General features: G+C 35.5%; 1 protein-coding gene across 1 annotated transcript in view; it reads right to left on the bottom strand.

The window, feature by feature from the left end:
• Positions 1–25,193, bottom strand: part of TNNI3K (TNNI3 interacting kinase) — a 341,139-nt gene that overhangs the window by 279,583 nt on the left and 36,363 nt on the right. Inside the window, exon 5 of the mRNA XM_006146037.2 lies at positions 21,349–21,459. Within this exon, the coding sequence (XP_006146099.1) occupies positions 21,349–21,459 (111 nt within the window). The remainder of the gene's footprint in view (positions 1–21,348; positions 21,460–25,193) is intronic.

Here is a 25,193-nt window from a genome sequence, read left to right as displayed (position 1 = left end):
ATCCTTTCATATAAATGATTTTTTTTATAAAAGTAGTTTTAAAAAAGAATGTGGTGCACACTTGGAAGATGTTCAGATTTGAATTGATTGTTTTGAGAGAGAGGAAGAGATAGAGAAACAGAAAGACACCCTCAGTAGGACCTTACACTATGATGCTTCCCCAGCTATCCCAGACAGGAAGGATCATGTACACACTGGCCCTTGAAACAAATTCCAATCTTCCATATGCATCAAGTATCACAATATAGCACACAATTATTGTACCACTGTGACTGGCCCCAAAGAATTTTAAGAAAAGGATGCTTCAGAAGTGTTTAGAGTGATCGCAATTTTAAAAAATATATATGAAAAAAATAAGACTAACCAAAGTTCAACAGTAGTTAGCTTCAGGTAGGAATGAATAGAGACATATCAGTAGATATTAAATGTATAATAGTTTCTATAAAGTTGAATGTTTAAAAAATGTATTTACTAACAACACAAACTAAAAGGGAAAAAAAAGAACCCTGAAGTATAACAATAAAGCTTAAATAAAATTATGTGTTTCACAATATCCTTATAAACCTCTTTCCACGACAATGTATAATTTTGTACAATGCCATGTGTAAATGTCTGCATAATATCCCACCAAATTCATGTACTATTTTGATTTAATCAATATTTGATGCTGGACATTTAGATTGTCTTATTTATTTTGCATTAGCATTGCTATAGTTTGGATAACGGTTTGTCCTCAAAGGTTTTATATTCTGTAAGCTTGGACCCACTGTAAGGTGTAAAAAGTTAGTGAGACCTTTAAGATGTAAGCCTTATATAGTGGTGCTTGAATCATAGGTCATCACTCATAAATGGATTAATAATACTGTGTCTCGTGAGAGGGTGAGCTCTTGCTCCCTTTAGAGCAGTCGTTAAACAAGATGCCTACAAGGGCCAGCAGGGGTTGTTGTGGTTGAGGCCATAGACTCTCATAGCCAACCACAAATCAAGTCTTAGATCCCACAGCTTGAAACACGCTGGGCGTGTATGCATGCGTGCCCAAAATCCAAAGAAGAAAATGGAAGAGAAAGGAGTATGGACTCAACATTGCCTTAGGGGATGATGTCTCACTTTTTATCTCGCCATCTCTCTCTCTCTCTCCAGTGAGCACATGTGCCCTATAGCAAAAATCCGTCTCAAAACAAACAAACAAAAAGGCAACCCACAAATAGTGTTCTCTCCTTGCAAACACTTATTTTCTCTTTCTGTTGGTCATGTCATAATGTAGAATAAGAGGCTGGCTAGATGTTGGCCCCAGACCAGTCATCAGTGTCATGATTCAAATAAACTTGCATTCACTATAAATCTCCCAGCCTCAGGTATTTCTGTTTAGCAATATGATAAACTAAAGACAAACACACTGGTGATTCAATCTCATATTATTTCCATAGATGAATTTTTATAAATGAATTTGCTGGATCAAAATATATTATGTATGATATATCATAATTTTATCAACAGTTCTTCAATTATAAATTTAATATCCACATATTGTTACTATTTTGCTCAGTTACAAATGTTATTTAAGAAGAGAGATTTAAAACATGTAGTTAGCCTCAATTATATAAAATTCCAATAACTATAGAAACTCTAGTGAGGGATCGGACTTGATCTTTTGCAGAGAAGAAATATAGAATGCCAAAATACATCAAGCAAAAAATGCACACACACACACACACATACACACACAGAGAAATATTATTAAGTCTTAAATATAATCTTTTCATTTGCCATGACATGGATAAACCTAGGATATTATACTAACTGAAATATGCCAGTCATGGAAAAACAATCCTCCATGATCTCACTTATATGTGGAATTGAAAAAAAGGCGAACTCAGAAACAGAGAATGGTAGTTGCCATTCTGTGTATTCCTGTGACCCCTTACCTAGCAAATTGCCTCATAGGTGGTAGGTTCTTAAACTGTGGTTAGCTACAGATGACCAAATTTGCCTGATTAACAGAATACAATAGAAAAAAATAAAGCACAAGTTGCAAAACTTTAGATGCTTATACTACATCAAAAAGAGCTGATCACTAGATCTTCAAGAAGCTATAACACTTGTCAATGGACCCTTACAACATCTGCCAATGCAGCCTCTTTTTTATTTATTTTATTTTTTTTTGAGAGAAAGAGGTTTTTGTTATAGAGCACATACACACATCAGAGAGACACAGAGAGAAAACAAGAAATATCCCCCACCCCAGGAGGGATGGTCATGCCGCAATCTCCTCCTCCATTCTCCTCTCGGAATCTTGGACAAACATGCATACTAACCTAGAGTGAGTTTCAAGCTGCCAGGTCCCTGTGGTCAGTCATGTGGGAGTCCAGCACCCCAATAACTGTGTCATCTGTAGGCCCCATAGCTCCTTCTAAACCAAGTAACTGTCACTTATTGCAATGATACATTTCAACCCTTTTTAGTAGCAACAGTCTGAAAGTTATATGTTCACTTTGGCAACATATTATTAGGTTAAAAGATATAAAATCAAGTTGGAAACAGAATAGACATACAGTAATTCTCTAAGTATGAGTTTAGTTGGGGGAGGGAAAGTAACTATAAATAATCAAAAGATCTTATTTATCTTGACATTTTGAAAATAGATCATAAGTGATCAATGTTGAAGCTGTGTGATAGCACAAGACTGTGAGTCAGTAACTGATTTCATGCCAGACAACACAATTCTCATGTTAGATTGGAGACATTATTGAGTAGAATAGAGATTTAGAAAGTTCAACCAAGTTATAAACATAGGCATAAAGAACAAAAAGACTAAGTATGCTACCTACAGGGGTGTTGGATTTCTTTTTGTGAAGTGGAATATTTAAATCCTCATACTCTCTTTTATTAGAATTGAACTTTATTATTAGATTAAATTCACATTCCTCCTTTATATTTTAATAGGTCAAAGATAAATGTAGATGAGAAAAAAGTAGACTTTTGTAAAAAAAAATTAAAGTAAAACTTGATTATTTTTCATTTAATTTTTGTTTATTTTTTAACAATTATTTTATTTTAACTTTTTTATTTAATTATTTATTCTTAATTTGATCAGAGAGGGACAGAGCAAGAGTGAGACAGAGTGAGAGAGAGGGAAAGTGAGAGAGAGGGAAAGTGAGAGAGTAAGCTGCCAGATACAGGACTCAAACTGTGGTCGGCCATGTGGCAGTCCAGCGTCCTTAACCACCCCTAATTCTAATTTTTTAAAATAATAATTTATTTATTTAATTCCATTTGTTACTATTATTTTTTAATTTGACCAGAGAGAGATAGAGAGAGAGGGGGGAAGGAAAGCGAGAAAGCAAACCACCATTTCTGAGACTCCAACCGTGGTCAGTCACATGGGAATCAAGTGCCCTTAACTACCATGCCACCAGCCAGCCCAAAATTTTATTTTTATTTTTATCAAAGAATCACATATAAATAATTTTAAAAAGTCAAATGGTTTTATATGTTCAACTGAGAAAAGTAGTGTTCTCTGGATCCCCTTTCTTTCCACCCCTATATCCCAAGATAACTATGTTAGCTATTTTTGCTGTCTCTTTAGATATTTATACCATACTGTCATAAAAAATTGATTTCCATCCATATTGTCAAAAACATAAATATATATTTATATTTCAATATGTATGTGTGTGTGTTTATATATATATATTTCAAAATACATATGTCTCTGTGCTATGACACAGCTTCAGCATTGACAGTCTAAGATCCATTTTTGAACTGTCAAGATAAAGATCTTAAGATTATTTAGAGCTGCTTTCCCCCCACTAAACTTATACTTAAAAGAATTACAACATGTCCAGTCTCTCTTCAACGTGATACATATCTCAGCCTAATAGGTTATCTGTGTGTTTGTGCTTCTGTTTAAACACCGTATGTGGAAGATTAAGATGTAATCCTCTTGTTTCTCCAACCTACCACATACATCCTTTCCCCATCCTCCCATATATAATTTTTAGCTTTATATCTGGTTTTATATATTTTACTTTTCCAGCTTTATGAGGTATAATTGACAAATAAAAATTGCATATATTATGTACATGGTGATGTTTTGACATATGTTTATATTGTGGAAATGATTACCATTATCAAGTTAATTATCATATACTTCACCTCCTATAATTGATTTTGTTGTGTGGTGAGAAAAATTAAGATACTAATCTCTTAGCAATTACCAAGTATATAATATGGTATTAATAATTACAGCCACCACGCTGTTCATTAGCTATCCAGAATTTATTCACTTAGCAAAACTAAAACTTTGTACCCTTTGAACACCATCTCCTCAAAGGCCCCACCCTTAAGCACCTGACAACCACCATTCTACTCCCTGTTACTGTGAGTTCAACTTTTTTTCCTTTCCACATGTAAGTTGAGATCATGCAGTGTTGTTTTTCTATGCCTGGTATATTTCACTTACCACAATATCCAGGTTTATTCCTGTCTTTGCAATGAAAGGATTATCTTTAGGGTTGAAAAATATTTCAGTGTGTGTGTGTGTGTGTGTGTGTGTGTGTGTGTACACTACATTTACATTATCCATTCATCAATAGATAAACACTAAAGTTAATTCCATATTTTGGCTATTGTGAATAATGCAGCAGCAAAAATATGAGTGCAAATATCTCTTCAACAGACTGATTTAATTTTCTTTGGATTTATTTCCAGAAATAAGGTTGCTGGATCAAATGGTAGCCCTATTTGGAATTTTAATCAGAAACCTTCATATTGCTTTCCAAATGGTCATATTAATTTACATCCCTATCAGCAGTGTAAAAGGTTAATTTTTTCCCACATTCTTGACAAGATTTGTTTTCTTTTGTCTTCATGCTAATAGCCATACTAACAGGTGTGAGGTGATACTTCATTGTTATTTTGATATGCATTTCTCTGATAATTAGTAATATTGAGCATTTTCTTTTTTAATATCTATTGGCCATTTGTATTTATTTATTTATTTATTTATTTTGGAGAGATTTTCACTGTAGGGCGCGTACGCTCGCCAGACAGAGAGAGACATAGAGACAGAAAGCAAGAAATCACCCCCCAGGGGGGATGGTCATGCCGCAATCCCTTCTCCTCCATTTTCCTCTCAGGATCTTGGGCACGCACACACACGCGCCCGGCGTGAGTTTTAAGCCACCGGGTTCGGGACACGAACCGCGGTCGACTACGTGGGAGTCCAGCGACATAGTCATTACGCTAACTGCTGGTTCCCATTTGTATTTATTTTTTAAGAAATGTCTATTTAGATATTTTGCCCACTTTTAAATTGGGTTATTTCAGAGGACCAGCAGATGGTGTAATGGTTATGTCACTGGACTCTCACATACTTGACCATGATTCGAGTCCCGGACATGGCAGCTTGAAACTCATGCCAGGAGGAGAATGGAGGAGAAGGGATTGTCGTATGGTCATCCCCCTGTGTGTGTGTGTGTGTGGGGGTAATTTCTTATTTTCTGTCTCTCCGGCAGTGCATGTGGCCTATTGCAAAAATCTCTCTGAAAAAAATAAATAATAAAATAAATGAGGGTTTTTTTTGTCTTGTTATTAAAATAACTAAGTTCTTTATATAGTTTTAATATTAAGCCCCTGCCAGATAAATGGTTTACAAATATTTTCTCCCATTTCATAGGATGTCTCTTCACTAGTCATTTTTATCTTTGGCATATGAAATCATTTTAGTCTAATGTAATTGCTCTTGTCTATTTTTGCTTTGTTCCCCTGTGCTTTTCGGGTAATATACAAGAAATCATTACCCAGATCAACATCAACAAGGTTTTTTGTTTATTTATTTTAGTATTTCACTGTTTTAGGCTTTAACATTTAAATATTTAATCTCTTTTGAATTGATTTTTGTATATGATGTGAAATTTTGACTTTATTCTTCTGCAAGTGTATCTCTAGTATTCTTAGTAGCATTATATCCTTTCCTTATTGTATTCTTGTCATCTTTGTTGAGAAAAACTGCTTCTAGTCTTATTAAGTTTTTCTCTCATGTGGTGAGTTGTTTTTCTCTTGTTGCTTTGAAAATCTCTTGCCTTTTGGTTTGTTTGCTGTAGAGTACATGAGCTCGCCATAGAGAGACGGAGAGAGAGAGAGAGAAAGGGAAAGTGAGAAACCACTCTTCAAGGGGGATGGCCATACAGCAATCCCTTCTCCTTCATTCTCCTTGGGATTTGGTACACACACTCACACGTGCCCAGTATATTTCTCAATTTCCTGAATCTGGGACTCAAATTGAGCAATCCACCATGTGGGATGTAGCCACCCCAACCACTATACCATCAGGTTGGCCCTCAACTTCCTTGTCTTTGACATGAGAATTTGATTATAATATGTCTTAGTGAATATCTCTTTATAATTAATCTATTTGGAGTTCTCTGGATTTCATGGACCAGGATGTTTATTTCCTTGTCCAGATTTGGGAAGTCTCCTATCATTATTCCTCTAAGTTTTTCAAACTCCTTTGTCTTTACCTACATTTCTTGAACTTTCATAATGCATGTATTGGATTGCTTGATATGTTTTGTAAGTCCTACAGCTTTCTTTATTCCCTCTTTATCTCCCTCTCTCTTTTTGTTCCTCTGACTGGCTAATTTCAAATGACCTAAGCTGTTCTTTTTTTTCTTTTGCTAAATCAAGTTGCTGTTGAAGCTTTTCTGTGAATTTTCTTTAGTTACTATGTTCTTCAGTTCTTGAATCTAATTTTGGTTCTTTTTCATAATTTCTCTTTGTTGAACTTCCTATTTTGTTCATTTATTATTTTTCTGATTTTTCTTAGTTGTCTATCTGTGTTCTCTTGTAGTTCACAGATTTCTTAAGGTGATTATTTTGAATTCTGTTTCTGGTAGTTCATACATCTTCATTCCTTTATGATTAATTTCTGGTTTTTATTTTCTTCCTTGAGTGATTATTTCTGTGATTTTTTTTTTTGTGATCCTTATAGCTTTGTATTTGCATTAGTGCATTTAAAGGAGTAGGAACCTCTTTCAGTCACATAAAAAAAGCTTGAGTAGAAAACACTTTTCACCAAGTAGCCTGTCAAGAAATTCTTGGGGGAGCAGAGAAGTCGTTTGATGAAGTCTGCAGGTGGTCTTGCTGCTGGAACTTCTAGGCAGACTCATCTGCCACCTAGGTCAATGAGTTGAGTGTCAATGCGTCTAAAGGAGTCAGTCTGATATGTTTCTGTGGGAGCTGGCCTGGAGTCTGATGTTGTGGGACCCTTCCTAGCACTGGGTTAATCCAAGAGCCTGGATCTATAGGAACAGGCTGGAGGTCTGGAGCTGTGGGAACTGGCCTGATCCTACAGTGGGCCTGGAGCCTGGGGTCATAAGACTGACTTGGCATTGAGGTGGGCCTGAGATCTGGATCCATAGGTGCCAGTCTAAAGCTTGGGATGTGGGGACTGGCCTGGCCCCAGGTTTCACTGTGGTAGGGCTGGTGCTGGTCTGTAGTTAAGTAAGGAACTCATTTTATTCTCTTCCTACACAAGAATAGTATCTCTCTTTCTGCTGTGTTACCCAAGTTCAGAAGAAGGCTGACGCAGATAATATGAAATTGTCTTTCTTATCCTCCTCAATGTGTCTTTTCTTTGTGTGCTTCACTCAGATGCTATAATCGCTCGACTGGACTCCTTGGGTCTTGTTAAAGCATTTTCATGTATGGATACTTATTCAAATTGGTATTTGCATGAGAGGGCAAGCACCACTCTTCTGTCATCTTACTAACATCACTCAGTCGTTATTTTATTTGTATAGACTGAAGATATTCATAAAAATTGCTTGTGATTTGTAAGCTATTTTTTCATGAAAGGTATCATCATATTTTTTTCTGTCCTTATGGAGAGGAGAAATAATTTTCCTCATTCTGTATAACTTCTAAAACATCAAATAATCATCAACTTAGTCATTTGGCAAACATTTATTAAAAACTTTTATGCAAAAGCACAATACTGGAACCTGATAGGTCTGTGAATATTTTTAACATGAAGTCCCTATGCTCAGGGAATACATATAATGAAGTGATCAAATAAAACTATGCTTATAAAACAGGCAGTGTTTAAAGATACTGAAAAGATACAGAAATACTCCAAGATAGAGCAAGACAATAATGCATGAAGGTAGTATTTCAGCTGTTTTGAGGATGTGTGGAAGACAAAAATCATAATGAGACTACAGTGTGATAAAAGCATGGGCACATACATAGCTAATAGTTCATCTAATTTAGAGCATGTTTTACAAAGTGGAGAGCATAAAGAGTCTGTCTGAAAAGGTAAGAGAGCTGAACCATTATTGCTAAATCTCTTGCCAAGTGTATTTGGGAAACAGCAAGGTTTTTGGTCAGAGGAGTTACTTTACCAGTCAAGCTTTACTGAGCCCAGTAAATTTCAGGAGTGTTTAGAATGAAGTGGACTGTAAAAGATTGGGATACAGGCCTTATAAGTCAGGGTCCTATGGCAGGGAAACCAGGAGGATAATGACAGTATGAAGGTAGAGAAGATTGAAACAACATGTTGGCCACTAACTAGAAATCCCCTTGATAGTTCTAGACAAAAGATTTGTAGCCATTGCCCTTTGTTCTACTTAATTTGAAACTTTTCCCATGTCTCCTGGATAGCTCAATATATCCCTTTTCTGAAGGGAATTAAGAGAACAATTCTTCAACTCCTGGCAGGACCTGACCAAGTGTGGAGACCTACAGTAATTATGAGCCAGCTCAGCCCAGAGCTAAGGGAGTTAGTAACCTATGATCTGCTTCAGGGCACAGAAGAAAAGTAAAAGGTCAGCAAGGTTAAAGATACTGCAAGGGCTTACACTGAATTGCTTCTCAGAGTAACTCTAGAAAGCTTTGTGCACCTTCCTTAAAAGTTTCATGCTTTATAATAGCTATATTTGTCTGATATACAGTTTTGCAAGAACAAGTGATAAGAGGCAGAGGTGCTGGGCGCCTTTGAGGGACATCTCAGAAGAAAGATGCTGTGAATGAGGACAGATGCTGAGAGTCAGTCATGGGGGCTCTAGCCTCTCCCTCACTCTGCCCCAAACTCAGCAAGTTTCTAACGGGTCTTTGGAAATCCACCGAAAGATACCATCAAGGAAAACAACTCAACATGGTGTGCAAAAGAGAAAATCAAATACTAAAGGACTCTACTCCCTAAATATCCTTCCAGAATGAATCACCCCTGAGACAAAGTAGCAGGCAGCCCCTGCTTGCTACTTTATTATTATAAACTAAGGCCAGGTAGAGAATATTGATCTTCTAGTGTATTCCTAAATGAGGGGAAGATGAAAAATAATTTGTGCACTCTCTCTGCTATGGAAACCTTGATTTATAACAAAGGCTTCAAATTCCTGGTAGGGAGTATGGCATGGGAAAAGAAAGTTAAATGCAAATGCATTCAAATATGTAGCTGTTTCTTATCAACTGTTACAAATAGGTAATTGAAATTATTCCTGCTTAGCTGATACATACTAAAATCATAACATGATTTATATGCATATATAAAAATGTATGGAATCAAATTCAGTGCATAGGAAGGTTAGCACAGAAAGGCAAATTCATATAAACCACTGAATGGTTACAAAGGGATTTCTCATTTCAGGTTGATTTGATTAGCAATAATCTTTGAATCTAATTTCCCAGGTAATGTTTCTTTCATCATTTTCCAGGGCGGCAAGCTGATGAACATCTCATTTACATTTTTATTAGCCTATAAAGATTTTCCTGCTTATGCTCTTCCACCTCACCCCAAAAGCAATACTTAATGTTTAATAATAGCTAATAGTCTATAGCAAAGGTCTGAGTGTGTCAAAAAAATAAAAGTGATACTCAAGCTAGTGACCTTTTACATCACTTCTTACAACTGATAAATGCCTAGGGCAATCCCTCTGAGACCGTAAAATAAATGATTACGATGCATAATCTATGATCTTGTCTCATTCTCCAAACCAAAAACCTAGACAGTAAGAGACCATCCTCACCTTTATAAAGATGATTCTGTAACATGGGGCACATTTAGTAATTGGGGTACAGAGTTACTGCTTACAACTTCTGAGAAAATCACTTAGGAATGTCATGGAAGATGTAGTGTTACTAAATTGGTTCTTACTTATTTAAGACTATGCACACAATAAAAGTTTAGTTTCAGAAATGTAACCATTTGGCATGAAAGTATATCAAGTATTTAGCATTGTAGAACTGTGACTGTCTACTCAAACCAAGTGTAAACCCTATATAGTTGATGGCAAAGAATGGTGACTAGAATACCTATTAATCATCAATGATGTTCACTAAAGTGTTATTAAAACAATAATTTACAATGATTTGCATTGACTAATATATCTGGCCCTTGCTATATTTTCTGTACCTAAATTATTGTAGCCCAGGATATCCACATTCATGGACTTCTGTAGTAACCTAGGACTCTTTTCTGCCTTCAAAATTTGGGAACATTTATTAGAAACAAGGTAACAGTCCTGCACACTGTGAAATGACAGTAACATCAGGTTACATACCAGACTCTCAGAGAGAAATAGAGGTTCTCAAATTCTTCACAGATCCAGCATAACATTTATTCTAAAATGTGGCAATGACAATTGTCATAGGTTGACCTTAATTCCTTGTAATTTCACATATTGAAACCCTAAACCTTAAGCACTTCAAAATGTGACTCTGTTTGGAAGTAGGGATAGTAAAAAGGTAATTAAAATAAAATCATTAGGTTGGGCCCTGGTCAATATAATTAGCATCCTTTATACAAATAAAGATGAGAGCAGGATAGAGAAATACAGACACCAAGCCTGTACACACATAAAGATATGACCATGTGAACACACAGTGAGAAAGTGACCATCTGCAAACCAGGAGAGAGGCCACAGAAGAATCTGCCTTGTTCTTGGGACTTTTAGCCTCAAGAAAAAGGAGGGGAAAAAATTGCATTATTCAAGCTACCTGGTCTATTTTAATGGGCTATGGCACCTTGGAAATAAATACTGTAATACTAAAAAGGAAACCACAGAGCAACTTTACTTGTGAATATTGGCAAAACAAGTTTTACAACAAGCCAAGAGAATAATGTATCATGAACAATTGCATTTCATTCCAAGGATACTGGATTCCTACCTCTATGTTAGACCAAAAGACATTCCAGATATAATCTCTTAAAAATGAGAATAAAAACAAAAGTATGTGAAGTAAATATCTATGATTTTATTTTTTTAACACAATCTTGAAAGAAAGCAGATCTTTCTACAAAGGGACCACAAAGAAAAAAATAATACAAATCTAGCTGTATAAAATAGAATGCATTGAGCCAGCAGATGGCATGGTGGTTAAGGAACTGGATTCTCACGAGCAGGATAGAGAAATACAGACACCAAGCCTGTACACACATAAAGATATGACCATGTGAACACACAGTGAGAAAGTGACCATCTGCAAACCAGGAGAGAGGCCACAGAAGAATCTGCCTTGTTCTTGGGACTTTTAGCCTCAAGAAAAAGGAGGGGAAAAAATTGCATTATTCAAGCTACCTGGTCTATTTTAATGGGCTATGGCACCTTGGAAATAAATACTGTAATACTAAAAAGGAAACCACAGAGCAACTTTACTTGTGAATATTGGCAAAACAAGTTTTACAACAAGCCAAGAGAATAATGTATCATGAACAATTGCATTTCATTCCAAGGATACTGGATTCCTACCTCTATGTTAGACCAAAAGACATTCCAGATATAATCTCTTAAAAATGAGAATAAAAACAAAAGTATGTGAAGTAAATATCTATGATTTTATTTTTTTAACACAATCTTGAAAGAAAGCAGATCTTTCTACAAAGGGACCACAAAGAAAAAAATAATACAAATCTAGCTGTATAAAATAGAATGCATTGAGCCAGCAGATGGCATGGTGGTTAAGGAACTGGATTCTCACATGGCCGACCATGTTTTGAGTTCCAGACCTGATGACTAGCTTTCTCACTTCCTAACCCCTCACCCTATCTCTCTCTGGTAAGTGTATATTCCATATAGCAAATTAGATAATAATAGTAATAAATAAAATGAAATAAATAATTTTATAGAAAAATTGAAAGCACTTATTTAAAAAATAGCAAAAAATAAAACTAATAAAATAAGGTGTGATTGATTTGACAAAGCCTATTTCCTCGTATACAAAATTTCTTATGTGTCAGTAAAAAAAAGAAAATGTAATGCAAAAAAATAGGTAAAAAAAAAAAAAAAGGAAAGAAAAAGAAACCCAGTTGCAGTGATGCACAGTGCTAAAACACTATGCTTGTCAGGTCACACAGGAAGCTTGGGTTCAATACCCAGTTCAACCTAAAGGCATGTGCCTTTAATCCCAGAGACAGGGGGGTCCAAAACAGGAGGGCTGCAAGGTGAGTTTGATTTGGGCAGTATAGAGGGACTGTTTAAAAATGAGCTAGGCATGGGGTGTGTTCCTGTAGTCCCAAATAGGAGGCAGGGGTGAGGGGTTAAAGTAGTGTGAACTTGTCTTAAAAAAAATACATAAATAAAGACAAGTTGGACTCAACAGAATAAGTAATACAAAAGATGAATAATATACCAAAGGTTTAAGAAGACTCCCTCTTCCTTACGTATAACAGGATTTTATTATTTCTTTTTTCTTTTTCCTTTTTTTTCTTTGCTATAGGGCGTGTGTGCTCGCCAGAAAGACAGAGAAAGAGAGAAAGTGAGAAATCATCCTCCAGGGGGGATTGCCACACTGCAATCCCTTCTCCTACTTTCTCCTCTCGGGATCTTGGGCACGCATGTACATGTGCCCAGCATGAGTATCAGCCACCGGGTCCAGGACTCAAACCGCAGTTGACTACATGGAAGTCCAGCGACATAGCCATTACATTAACTGCTAGTCCAAGGATTTTATTATTTCTTTAACTGGAAAAAGATAATAAAGTTTGATATTTATAAAAGGAAAGAGATACTCATTGAGAAGGAGTATAAGTAGATTTGCCTTATTTGATTTGAAAAGCCTTATGGCAATAGTTTAAAAAATGTAAAATTCACATACTATTTAGCCCAGCTTCAATTTAAGTATGAATGTCCATGGATATTCAAAGGCCAATCATCCTATTGCACTCCACCTACCATAGCAACAGTCACTCATCCATGATGGTATCAAAATTTATCATGTAGTAGCATGAGTCAATACTTCATTCCTTTTTATTGCTGACTAATTATTACACAATATAGATATATCAAATTTTATTTATTCATTAATCAGTTCATGAACATGTGCATAGTTTGTGGTTATTATTAGTAATACTGCTATAAACATTCCCATACAAAATTTTGTGTGTCTTAGTTGTAAAATCCTGAGTGTATTTGCTGGAACTTACAGTAACTCTGTGTTTAACATTTTTTTTGGAGGGGAGAGGTTTTTGCTATAGGGCATGTGTGCTCACCAGAAAGACAGAGAGACAGAAGCGAGAAATCACCCCCAGGTGGGATGGCCACGCCGCAGTCCCTCCTCCTCCATTCTCCTCTTGGGATCTTGGGCTTGGACGCACATGTGCCCGGCATAAGTTTAACTGTTGGTCCCATGTGTTTAACTTTTGAAAAACCTCCAAGATATTTTCCAAAAGTACCCATACCATTTTACATTTCCACTGGCAAGGTATGAGAATTCAACTTCTCTAAATCCTCATCAACTTTCATAGTCAGTCTTTTTTTTTTTTTTTTTTTTATTACCCTACTAGATGGGAAGTGGATATCATTGTGGTTTTGACTTACATTTCCCTAATGACTATGATGAACATGTTTTCATGTGCTTTGCTTTGTATATATTATAATTTAAGGAAATAAAAAATTCAAATTTTTAGCCTACTTTTTTTTCTTTCTAATTTGCCAGACATACATGTGTTTACTGGAGAGAGACAGAGAGAGAGAGAGAGAGAGAAAGCACTCCTCGTGGGGCATGGTCATAGTGCAATCACTTCTCTTCTATTTATTCCTCCTTTCAGAATTTTGGCCTGCACACACATGCACCCAGCATGTTTCTCAGGCTGTCAGGTTCTGTACTCAAATAGCACAGTCAGTCATGTGGGATCCAGCTGCCTTAATATCATGCCACAGGCAGCCCACAGATAGATCTTTTAAATCTAAATACTCCTAATACCCTAATGGCCAGTGCCTCTTAAATTTGAAAATGTATATGAATTGCCTGGGAATCTTGTTAAAATGCTGATATTAGACATGTATTAAGTAGGGCCTAAGACTCTATTTTCTCTGTAACAATACCAAAAGTCTTTGAATTCTAATTTTTAAAAAAGTTTCTTTCTTTATTTCTCCTATGAACAAGAGAGACAGAGAGAAAACACTCTCAATAGGGTCTTGATGCTACAATCCATCTCTAGACCCCAGCCAATCTCAGATCACAGGTATACCAATGTCCAGGATACTTGGGAAGTGTCCAGATTTGAACCAGGAAATTTCCCTTGTGTGATTGCTGTGCAGGGCACTGTATTTTACTACCACACCACTGTCTAGCTCTCAACCTACATAGTTGAAATGGATAAATTATGTGGCATGGCAATTTTAGAAATAAAGTCTAAAAGAATGGAAGTTCATACAAAGAGATACCAGGCTATCTTAATGACTTTTGTTTGTGAGGTGATTTAGCTGTGGGTACATGGAATGCTTTTCAGAAGCTTTCATCCTAAACTTCTATTTATCATGTCCAAAACTTAAACACTTCTGGTCAGGTAGGATGAGAGGTTATTGTTTGGATTAGAAGAGCTGTGTAGCATTGTGCATGAGAGGTGGCTTTGATAGTAGATAGCGTGGGACATCTACTCTGCCAATGATCAGTTCTATTGCCTGTGGCTATTTAATTTCTCAGAGCTTCAGTTTTCTCATGTGAAGAAATAAGTAGAAAATCTCAAATGAAGGTCAAGTCGATTAGTATGATTGTCTCAAGGTTATTGCTTCAAAGTAATAACTATTAATTATTTTGTTTGTTTTTTTAACTATTTTTTTCTGATTCTTACTGGAATTCACAATGGAAACTGTGTATTCGCAAGATTGGAGGCAGATCTAGTACCATTTAGCTATAAAATTAATGAGCACCTTACTTTTAAAAGAAAAAGAGAAAAAGAAAGTGAGAGAAAGAGAGAAACCACATTTTATCATTCTAAGCATTCTTTTCTTTATGCCTTTGAGGAGAAAACTACAGCCATTATGAAAGAAATAACTTAGAGTCAGTGGCTTCTTGGTAAACAAAACTCTCTACTGAAACATTTAGATGATTTAGTTAAAAATGAAGTGGAACAACATCAATTGCATTTCCTTGAAATCAGAAATAAATTCCAAAATAACTGGGAAGCATTTCTGAAGCAGTGTTTAGATAAGTGTTTACAATCTGAAAATGGGATAAAGTAGGATAGAATAAATTCAACTATGAAAATAATACTCTCACCTGCACAAGGGTTACATGAAACTGACTTTCTGTGAAAAATAAAACACTCCACAACCTCTGTATATCATAGATTGTGCCATCTGTTTGCTACATGTTTTTCTTCTTTGTGCTCAAAGAGTTGTCTGCAGTTGTCTGATCTCAAAATAAAGGTAAAAACTACTATACGAAACACTGAAGAGTAACAACTTCTTAAGGAGCTATTTCATTAAACATAGAATGTTTTACACTTAGGTTGTGTATATTGTGTACTCACATATATGCATTATACATGCATTATATCTCCATGAATTCTATAAGTTCCTTATAAAGTTATTGTTTAATCAGTTAAAGATGCTTTAATTGTAATGTCTGGGATTTACTGCCATACCTTTTTTTCCTTTATAAATACTTTTTGTTGTGTATTGGGGGTGTCAGCATTATTTTATTAATACAAGACACCAAAGGCAGCAATTGCTCTTTGTTTATAAGACTACAGATTTGAAGTTAGATGACCAAGTTCAAGCCTTCGCCAGTTCATTTATTTATTGTGTCTGAATGTCCCTGTGGAAGTCAATTAATTTTCCTGGTCTTCACTTTTTTTTCACTGATAAACTGTGTCCTATAGTTGCTATCTCACAGGAGAATCAAATGACAAATGTTTGTGAATGATAAAGTAGTACCAAATATTAACTAATATTTTTCATTTCCTAAGCGTGAGAGAGCACATGACTCATATCCCCCTAGACCCAAAGGGGAGAAAAAGGTTTAACACATGTTTATTGATTGCTGACAGGATCTGAGGGGTGTGAAGCAGCATATTGAATGTGTATATTGATAGATGGATAAATCAGTCAGAGAAATGTATTGAGACATGGGGACACCATTACTTGCTTGCCTTTCAAAGTACAGTAAATTTAAATCTGAGTCTCAAACTGTAGTCAGCATGTCTAAGAATCTGCAGTACATGTTCTCTTCTATTATTGAAGGAGACAGCTGCCTCGTCGATGTAAATTTTATTATAAAATTGTTTAATAGAATTCACAATTATGGGAGGACAAACACACTTGAGACACTAATGGAGGGTCTGAATTTGATATGTGGAGACAAAGAGTCCTGTCAGACATAGCATCAGCTATTATTTCACAGAGAAAGGTGGGCAATAAAAGATGGTGACTACTAATGAAAGGAAACTCCCACTGATCTACTGTCATTATTCCTGCTAACCAAGACAGTAAAAAATCTAGGCATTGAATAAGCACTTATCTTTTGGGGATAGTAAGGAAATACTACAGGCATATTTTATATCTTGTACTCAAATTCCTGTACCATTTGGTACCCAGGATTCTATAACTCTTGAAATTCTCCTAATTGCTGTGATACTAAAATGTCCTGGCGTTCCTCATACCACTCTGACCAATCCCTCTTGGTCTCCTTCAATGATTATTGAGTAATTCCTCTAGTCTCTGTGGATATTCTATTAGGCTCAGTCTTTGGGGCACCTATTATTCCCAATGTACAACTTTCAGCTACTTGTTATGGTTTCAAATATTACCACTCTCTTATGTTTCAAATATTACCACTCTTTATGTAATTTACTACTCCACTGATTGCCATTTATATATTTCTAAATGACTGATGAACATTTCTACTTGAAAATTTGGATGTCATCAGAAAATCAACATGTCTGGAGCTAATTGATTTTTCCTTCTTTAACCTAATCTTTTATGTCTGTCTGTTTAATCATGTCATCATACAAAAATTCATGCTAAACACTACAGTCAGAGAAATTCTCTTTATCGCTTATAAAATCTCCAAACATTCTTTCGCTCAAAAAGTCTCAATAGCTTCCCATTTCTTATAGGGAACCAAAACTCTAATTGGTTGTAAAGTTCTTTAAAGAGTGGGAAATTCTGCATTCTCTTAATCTCCTTTTCTTCCACACTGTCTACCTTTCTGTGTCACGCATTGTAAACTAAAGTGTGTACCTGTTTATGGAATTGAATTTAACTCCTTAGACTTCTACTCTCAAAGTTTCCTTATTTTGGTCCACTTCTGACACCCAAATTTGTGAACAGAGAATCTTCAAAATCTGTTTAATGCTATCATTATGTACACTAGTCCTTACATGTGTTCAGTTTATTATCTCCTCCCACTTTCAAACATGACTCCTCTATTTTTTCATGATCAGTTCTCACCATTCTTCAGTGCCTAGTCCAACTGAAAACCTCTTTTTGCAACTCCTTATTTAAGTCTTCCAGTCCACGCTACTGTCCATTCCCAGTAAATGTCTAACACTTCTAATTTTGTGTTCTTCAACATTTCTTGCTATGTAATTACTGTATTTCTAATTTTTTTTTTTTGGAGAGGTTTTTGCTATAGAACATGTGTGCTTGCCAGACAGACAGAGAGAGACAGAGAGACAGAAAGCAAGAAATCACCCCCCAGGGGGGACGGCCACACCATAATCCCTTCTCCTCCATTCTCCTCTTGGGATCTTGGGCATGCACGCATGCACATGCACCTGGTGTGAGTTTAAGCAACCAGGTCCAGGACTCGAACTGCGGTCGACTACATGGGAGTTCAGTGACATAGCCATTACACCAACTGCTGGCCCCATATTTCTAATTATTTTTAATTATCCAACCCATGCTCATCTTTGACTCTTTCCTCTTTCTTATTTAAAATTACATTGCTGTTCTACTTTTGAATTGTTTATGTATTTTCCTGCATATTCATTTTGTGTGCCCACTCACATTACATAAGTTTTAAGGAGAAAGCTATGTTGTTTTTCTAGAATCAATTTTATATTCTAGCATTATACCATGGACAAAGTAGAGTTTTTAAATTTAATGATTAAAGACAGGGTAAAAAAATATATTAAGAACGATTATCAAAATGTATAGCTTTCAAAGAAATAATTTTTTAAATTCTGTGCTTTGAATATGATTATTTTAAATAGTTTTTTGAGATATTGGTTTCCTTTATTATCTGATCAGCAACTTAAACAGTCCATTATGTAAGCAGACAAAAGGCTCATATATCTACACCTGTTTTATGCAGCATAAGTGATTGACTATAAAACTCATCAAACCTTATATACTGGCTAATGAAGGAAATCAGAGATCCCATGGAGAATTGCAAGATAAACGTAGGGAATTATTTGGAGTTATTTTGGTAAGGTTTGTTTTAAGGCTGGTAGAATAAAAATATTGCTTTCTATGAGCTAATTTACAAAACAGAAAAACAGAGCAGTTTGAATTGAAAATGAAGATACCAAGATTTTAACAGTTTTGATTTTTTTGTCCTCTCCAGCAGATTCTCTCTCTCTTTTTTTTTTTTTTAACTGATGGATAATGCTTGTACATATTTATGGAGCACAATGTGGTGTTTTGATTCATGTATACATTTACTTTTGACCGTGTTATAATTCTATCGCTCACAAATGTAAACAGTTTGGCACTAAATAAAAAAGGGAATTTTTTTTGAAAAACATATTCTGTCCTTTCCTTGTCCTTAAGAGGTTGAACGTGTTTCACTGGAACTTAATGTCTACTTCATAAACTTCCTCACAGAATTTTCAATGTTTACTACTCTGTTTACTTTACTACTGGCCTCAGTTGGTTTCTTTCTTTTAGTAAAAAAATTATATTTAAATGAGTCTAATAGGATTTTCCCTTTTCTCATAAGAAAGACAAACTCATTTGTATTAACAATGACTCCACCAAAAGATTTATTTTCTGGAAAATAAGGTATTATAATAAGGGGATAGTAATGTCTACATGATGTAACCTATTTGCTGTCAATGAGAAATTTTAATATCTATTCAATATAAGAGCCTTTTGAAGTGGCACTGTTAAGAGATGGATCACACCTATTTTATAGATTTTATAAATGATTTTCTAAACAACTTTATTTGTTCAGAGTTGGCACATGCGTGTGTGTGTGTGTATTGGTGGAAAAGGTATAATTTATTTGCAATGTGACTAAAATAGAGACATGGGTAATTAGTGATGAGGATGTAATACTTTTTATTTATTACATTGTTGAGCTATATGTTATTATCATAATTTCTACAGTGTGAAAATCATGACACAGAATTCTAGACATGACTTTTTTTTCAGTGACTTTGCAATTTGTAATGACATTTACTATGCAATTGTCTTAGTTTTGTATCTATCAAATGGCAGTGAGAATAAAAATGATTTCATGACAATTTGTCTAGCTAATCTAAGGCAGATGGAATGTGTTATATAGAAGGATTTAGAAGTATTAGCTATTAATACAAGATCCAGAGGCCTTCCAATAGTCTTTAAAACACTTTGCAACCATCTGCCTGATCTTGTAACTATCACCCGGTTTGTAACCATTTACCTGACCTTGTGTCTCATACTTTACATCAACTCACTCCATTCATAACTTTGGCCCTGGCAAGCCTCTCCAACATATTCAACTTTTAGGTCTCATGGCCTTTGCTTGTTATTTCTTAAGTCTGAGATACTCGTCTCTTCCCTTTTTTGCTGTAAGTTTATTTATTTCTTCCTACATGAGCAAGAAAGACACACAGAGAGAAACAGAGAGCACATCCAACAGGTTCTTGACACAGCAAGCTACCCTGGCTCTGGCCAGCCCAGATTGTGGGCACTCTTGTGTCCAGCTTATTCAGAGAGGTTCCTAGACATGAAACTGTAAGTTTTCTATAGGGATCAGCTTCACGGAGCATCATGCTTTACCACTGTGCCACCATCCCTCTCCTCTTCTTTTACATGGCTATAATTCTCATTTCATTCAGATCGCAGTTTCAGTATCACCTCCCCTTAGAGACCATCACGTTAGAGCTTATTTAAAATGGTACCCATTTCTGCATTATTCTATTTTCATGTTACTTTATTTTGTTATTTTTAAAATACTTACTACGAGTTAAAATGATATATTTTCTTTTCTTTATTGTCCGTCTCATTCTTTATAACTAAATTCCCCAAGAAGGAGATTTTCTGTCTTTCTTACTACTGTCATCCCAGCACCTGGTAGAGTATCTGTTTCTTTGCAGATTGTTTCATACATGGTAAGGACTAGATGAAACATCATTCATTCATGCATCTACTAGGCATTACTTGAATAAATATTTATTAAATACCTATCATAACAAATAGGTTCTTATTCTGTATGGAGCAATCTGCAAATTGCTTGATACATATTACCTGGTTTTATCATAATAATATCAGCCTAGGGCCTGCCCCTTAGTGAGCGATTTTTAAGGGACCCAGATCCCACACAGTCAAATGTGGTTGAAGTCTTGGCCCTAAAAGCGTGAAAAACGTGCCCAGTGCATGTACATGCATGTCCAAAATCCTCATAGGAAGGATAAATGAAGGAAGGGGGATTATAGCATGACAATGCCCCATTCAGGGGTGCTTTCATTCTCTTTGGTGAGTGCACATACCCTCTGGCAAAGTAATAATAATAATAATAAATAATAAATAATATAGGTAAATTATTATTCCTATTTTACTAATGAAGAAAATAAAGATACCATGAGATTTATTAACTTTCCCAAGGCAAATATAACAAGTTGTAGAAACTGAGCTGCTTGATCCCAAAATGTATCCTTTTAATCATTGTTATGAAGCTTCTGTATATCCACTTATCTTTGTGTAAATTGGTGTTTGATTCCACTGTTGAAAATGGGCTGAACTGACTATCAAAAGCACATTTACATAGCTAAATTTAGCTTCCAAAGAAATTAGTGTATTCAGTGGTTAAAAATAAAGCAACTCCTAGTTTCTCAAAAGCCAGCAATTGAAAAGAGTTGAGAACAGAAATCCAAAGAGGTTGGTAGCCTTTACTTTCACAGGCAACAACAGTGTGACTTACCTCCAGGTGACCAGTTATTGCAGCAATATGGAGGGCAGTGAGGCCACCATACCCAACCTGCTGTATATCAGCTCCACTGTGAAGGAGGGAAGTGATCAATTCTGCACTATCCTGTAAGAAAACACATCTTTAGTGTTACTTTTCTACTAATAGCATGTTCAGAAGCTCTGCAAAAGGATGTATTGATTACTTGACTGTCAGCCAGTTTAGGTGCTCAAAAAAAACCCAAGTGTGATTTCTGGTATAAGAGCACATTAGGTAGCAGAGAGCAGCTCTCAAATGGTTGAAATGCAGGCCCAAATGATAGAGCCATTCAGTTCCAATCAATCCTCTACCACTTGACCATGAAAGGCAGAAACGACATTTACCTTTGCTGAGGTTCTTGCAAATTCAACTCAGTCTTACATATAGGTTACTCCAGTACATATGCTTTCTCCAGCAAGTAAAATTAACCCCCAACAAGTCAGAATTTAGAGAACAGTTTGAAGGTTTAACTTTTTCTTAACAGATGAAGACGAAATATGCTGTTTAAGAGTATGAACCAAGTATTGAACAAACTGCAGCTCAGTGGATAATTTCATGATACTTTGGTAATTGCTTCTTCTCTAATGCATAGTATCATGGGCCCTATACATAATTAATCAGTTGTGTCTTTTTTAATTTGACTCATTTTAATAGTGCAAATGTTTAAACTATGATTTGAGCCTTAAAGTTTGAATAATTTATACAACAATCAAAGTAATCCTTATTTTCTTCATACTGTATTTGTATGGTATTCCTCTTTGGAGAGATATGAAACTTACTTATAATACTAATAGCAATTAACACTTATGGAATCATTATGTTATTAAAGTATTTAATGCTGGCACATGGCAGAGATTCAATAAACAGGTGTTGTTTTAAAAAATAAAAAGTTAACTAAAAAGTTAAATAATTATCAGAAAAACTATAAAATTTACTATTGTAATCTTTATTTTATAAGTATTTTCAAAAGTGTGACAGAGGATACATATTTACAAATCCCTACATTTGGAAGTGAATACGAAGATCTCTATGTACAACACTCTCTCTCAAGGCAGGAATTCAAACCCCAACTTCTATAATACTTGGTCCATCAACACGTCGAGAAGTCAAATCTTTTTTTTCTTTTTTTTTTTTTTTTTCGAGAGGTTTTTCGCTATTGGGTGCGTACACTCGCCAGCCAGACAGAGAGAGACAGAGAGACAGAAAGCGAGAAATCACCCCCTGGGGGGATGGCCACGCCGCAATCCCTTCTCCTCCATTCTCCTCTCGGGATCTTGGGCACGCACACACACGCGCCCGGCATGAGTTTTAAGCCACCGGGTCCAGGACACGAACCGCGGTCGACTATGTGGGAGTCCAGTGACATAGCCCTTACACTAACTGCTGGTCCCGAGAAGTCAAATCTTAATGAAAAAAGCTATTGCATTTGTGAATTTTATACGTATACTTTCAAATATTACTGGTTTAAAATTATCTGATCAAAAACATTTTATTTATTATTATCAGTTACATTTTTATTAACATATAATAATTGTACATATATGTGGGGATACAATGTGATTATTCAATATAAGAATACAATGTGTGATGATTAGCACATCCATCATCTCAACCATCTGTCATTACTTGTGTTGGGAACATTCAAAATCCTCCCTTTCAGTTACTTCGAGATACAAAGCAAGTTGTCACCGATTGTATCCTCCCCATTGTGTTTTATAACACCGTAAACTGATCTTCCTGCTGTTCATCTTTTTTAATGGCTGACTAGTGTTCTGTTGCAAATACATATTGTCGCATTTTCTTTATCTACTTATTTGTAGATGAACATTTAGGTCAATTCATATCTTGGCTGTTATGAATAGTACTGCATCATTGGGTTGGATATCTTTATGACATACTTATTCCTTTCATTTGTATATAAACCTGGCAGTGATATTATTGGGTCATATGATAATTCAATTTAATTTTTTGAGGAATCATCATGCTGTTTTCCATGATAGCTGTATTAATTTACATTTCTGCCAATGATGTAAAAGAGTGCCACTTTCTCCGTATCTCAGCTATAGGAGAGCCAGCCACAAAGCACATCAAAAAGTTTTACTTCTAGATACTATATACATGCTCAAAGGTCTAATATAAGTTATTTTTTTTTATAAAGTAAACCAAATGAATGCTATAGCTTCCAAATCTTCCTCCCTTGACCTCCTGCTCTACGGGAAAAGTTGAAGATTTTATCTCCAATATTTACTCTTGCATTAGTTCCTTCTGCTCAGTCTATAAACATATTTTCTCCATTCTATAAATAACACCATCTTTTTTTCAGTGAAGCTAAACTAATTTCATTTCCATCCTTGACTTCATTTTCCATCCTTCTGGAAAAAAAAATATTGATACTCTTTACAGTCCTGATCTCATTTCTTAGTAATCTTTAGCTAGGTATACCCTAATCTCACATAAATCTCAATTGAGTTTCTCAGATTAATTTTATATCCAACCTTTACATTTTCTGTCTTCCTCATCATGGCAGATATCTTCACCTCTTTTTTGCCTTGCACTATCAAGTGAAATTAACATGACCTCTTCTATTCTAGGCATAAAGGAACTCATCAGTCTCCTGAGATCACCTCCCCAGTTTCTAATGGTTAATTCCTGTTTATCAAATTCACTGTATTTCTTTTAGTCATTTGCTCTATAGATGGATCATCTCTTCATTCTTAAAATTCCAATCTCTTTCACTTTTCTAAAGTCATATATTCTTGGTTTCCTTTTTGTTGTCTCTTTTTTGTTTCTACAGGTCTTCTAAAAAGTATATGATTTGGGGAACCAGCAGTTGGCATAATGGCTATGTCGCTGGACTCCCACGTAGTCGACCGTGATTTGTGTCCCAGATCCGGTGGCTTAAAACTCACGCCAGGCGCATGTGCGTGCTTGCCCAGCATCCCAAGAGGAGAATGAAGGAGAAGGGATTGTGGCATGGCCATCACCCCCAGGGGATGATTTCTTGCTTTCTGTCTCTCTGTCTCTCTCTGCCTGTCTGGTGAGTGCATGCACTCTACAGCAAAAATCTCTCCAAAAAAGAAAAAAAAAGTATATGATTTGGGAGTTAAGCCCTAAGTCATGGTCTCATTCTAAATGCCATTTTGATAATTCTTAAACAATCTGATAAGTTCATCTTTGGTCCTGACACCATTAATAATTTACCCAAGTCTGACCTGTCACATTCTAGAATTCCTTATTTATATTAATGGAACATTTTTATTCCAACAACCTAGAGTCCTTTCAATTCTATCAGTTTCACATTTACTGTTTCTAACTCAGTTATACTTCTCACATTTCTTTTCCTTATTTCTAACATCATCCTTCACAGTGCATAGCTTCCTAACTAGTCTTCCTAACACCATTTCTCATTGTAGTCTATTCCCCACAATGCTATCAGATACATTTTTCTATGCCTAATTTTGATCATACTGTTACCTCGTTCAAGAAACCTATCACATATTAAACAAATATTTATTTACTAAATGTGATATGTCACTGTTCTAAGCAGTAGGGACACTGCAGTGAGTAAGACAGTCAAATCGCTGCTCTTATGAAACTTATAATACTCTGTACATACGTATGAATGAGAGACAGAAAATAAAGAAAATATTACAAGGTTCCATCAAGTACCAATGATAATGAGAGAAAATAGGCAAATAATTAAGTGAATAGTTTAAATTGGGTAATCAGGGAAAGTTTTGTGGAGGAAGTAACTCGAAATAAATGATAAATATCAAAAAAGAGAAATCCAAGCTGTAATGTTAAGAATAAGCATTAAGGGC

This window comes from Tupaia chinensis, unplaced genomic scaffold (genome assembly GCF_000334495.1).
Source record: "Tupaia chinensis unplaced genomic scaffold, TupChi_1.0 Scaffold000164_1, whole genome shotgun sequence".
Taxonomy (NCBI): Eukaryota; Metazoa; Chordata; class Mammalia; order Scandentia; family Tupaiidae; genus Tupaia; species Tupaia belangeri.
The sequence above is the reverse complement of the archived record's forward strand: the minus strand, read 5'-3'. Positions and strand labels throughout refer to the sequence as shown.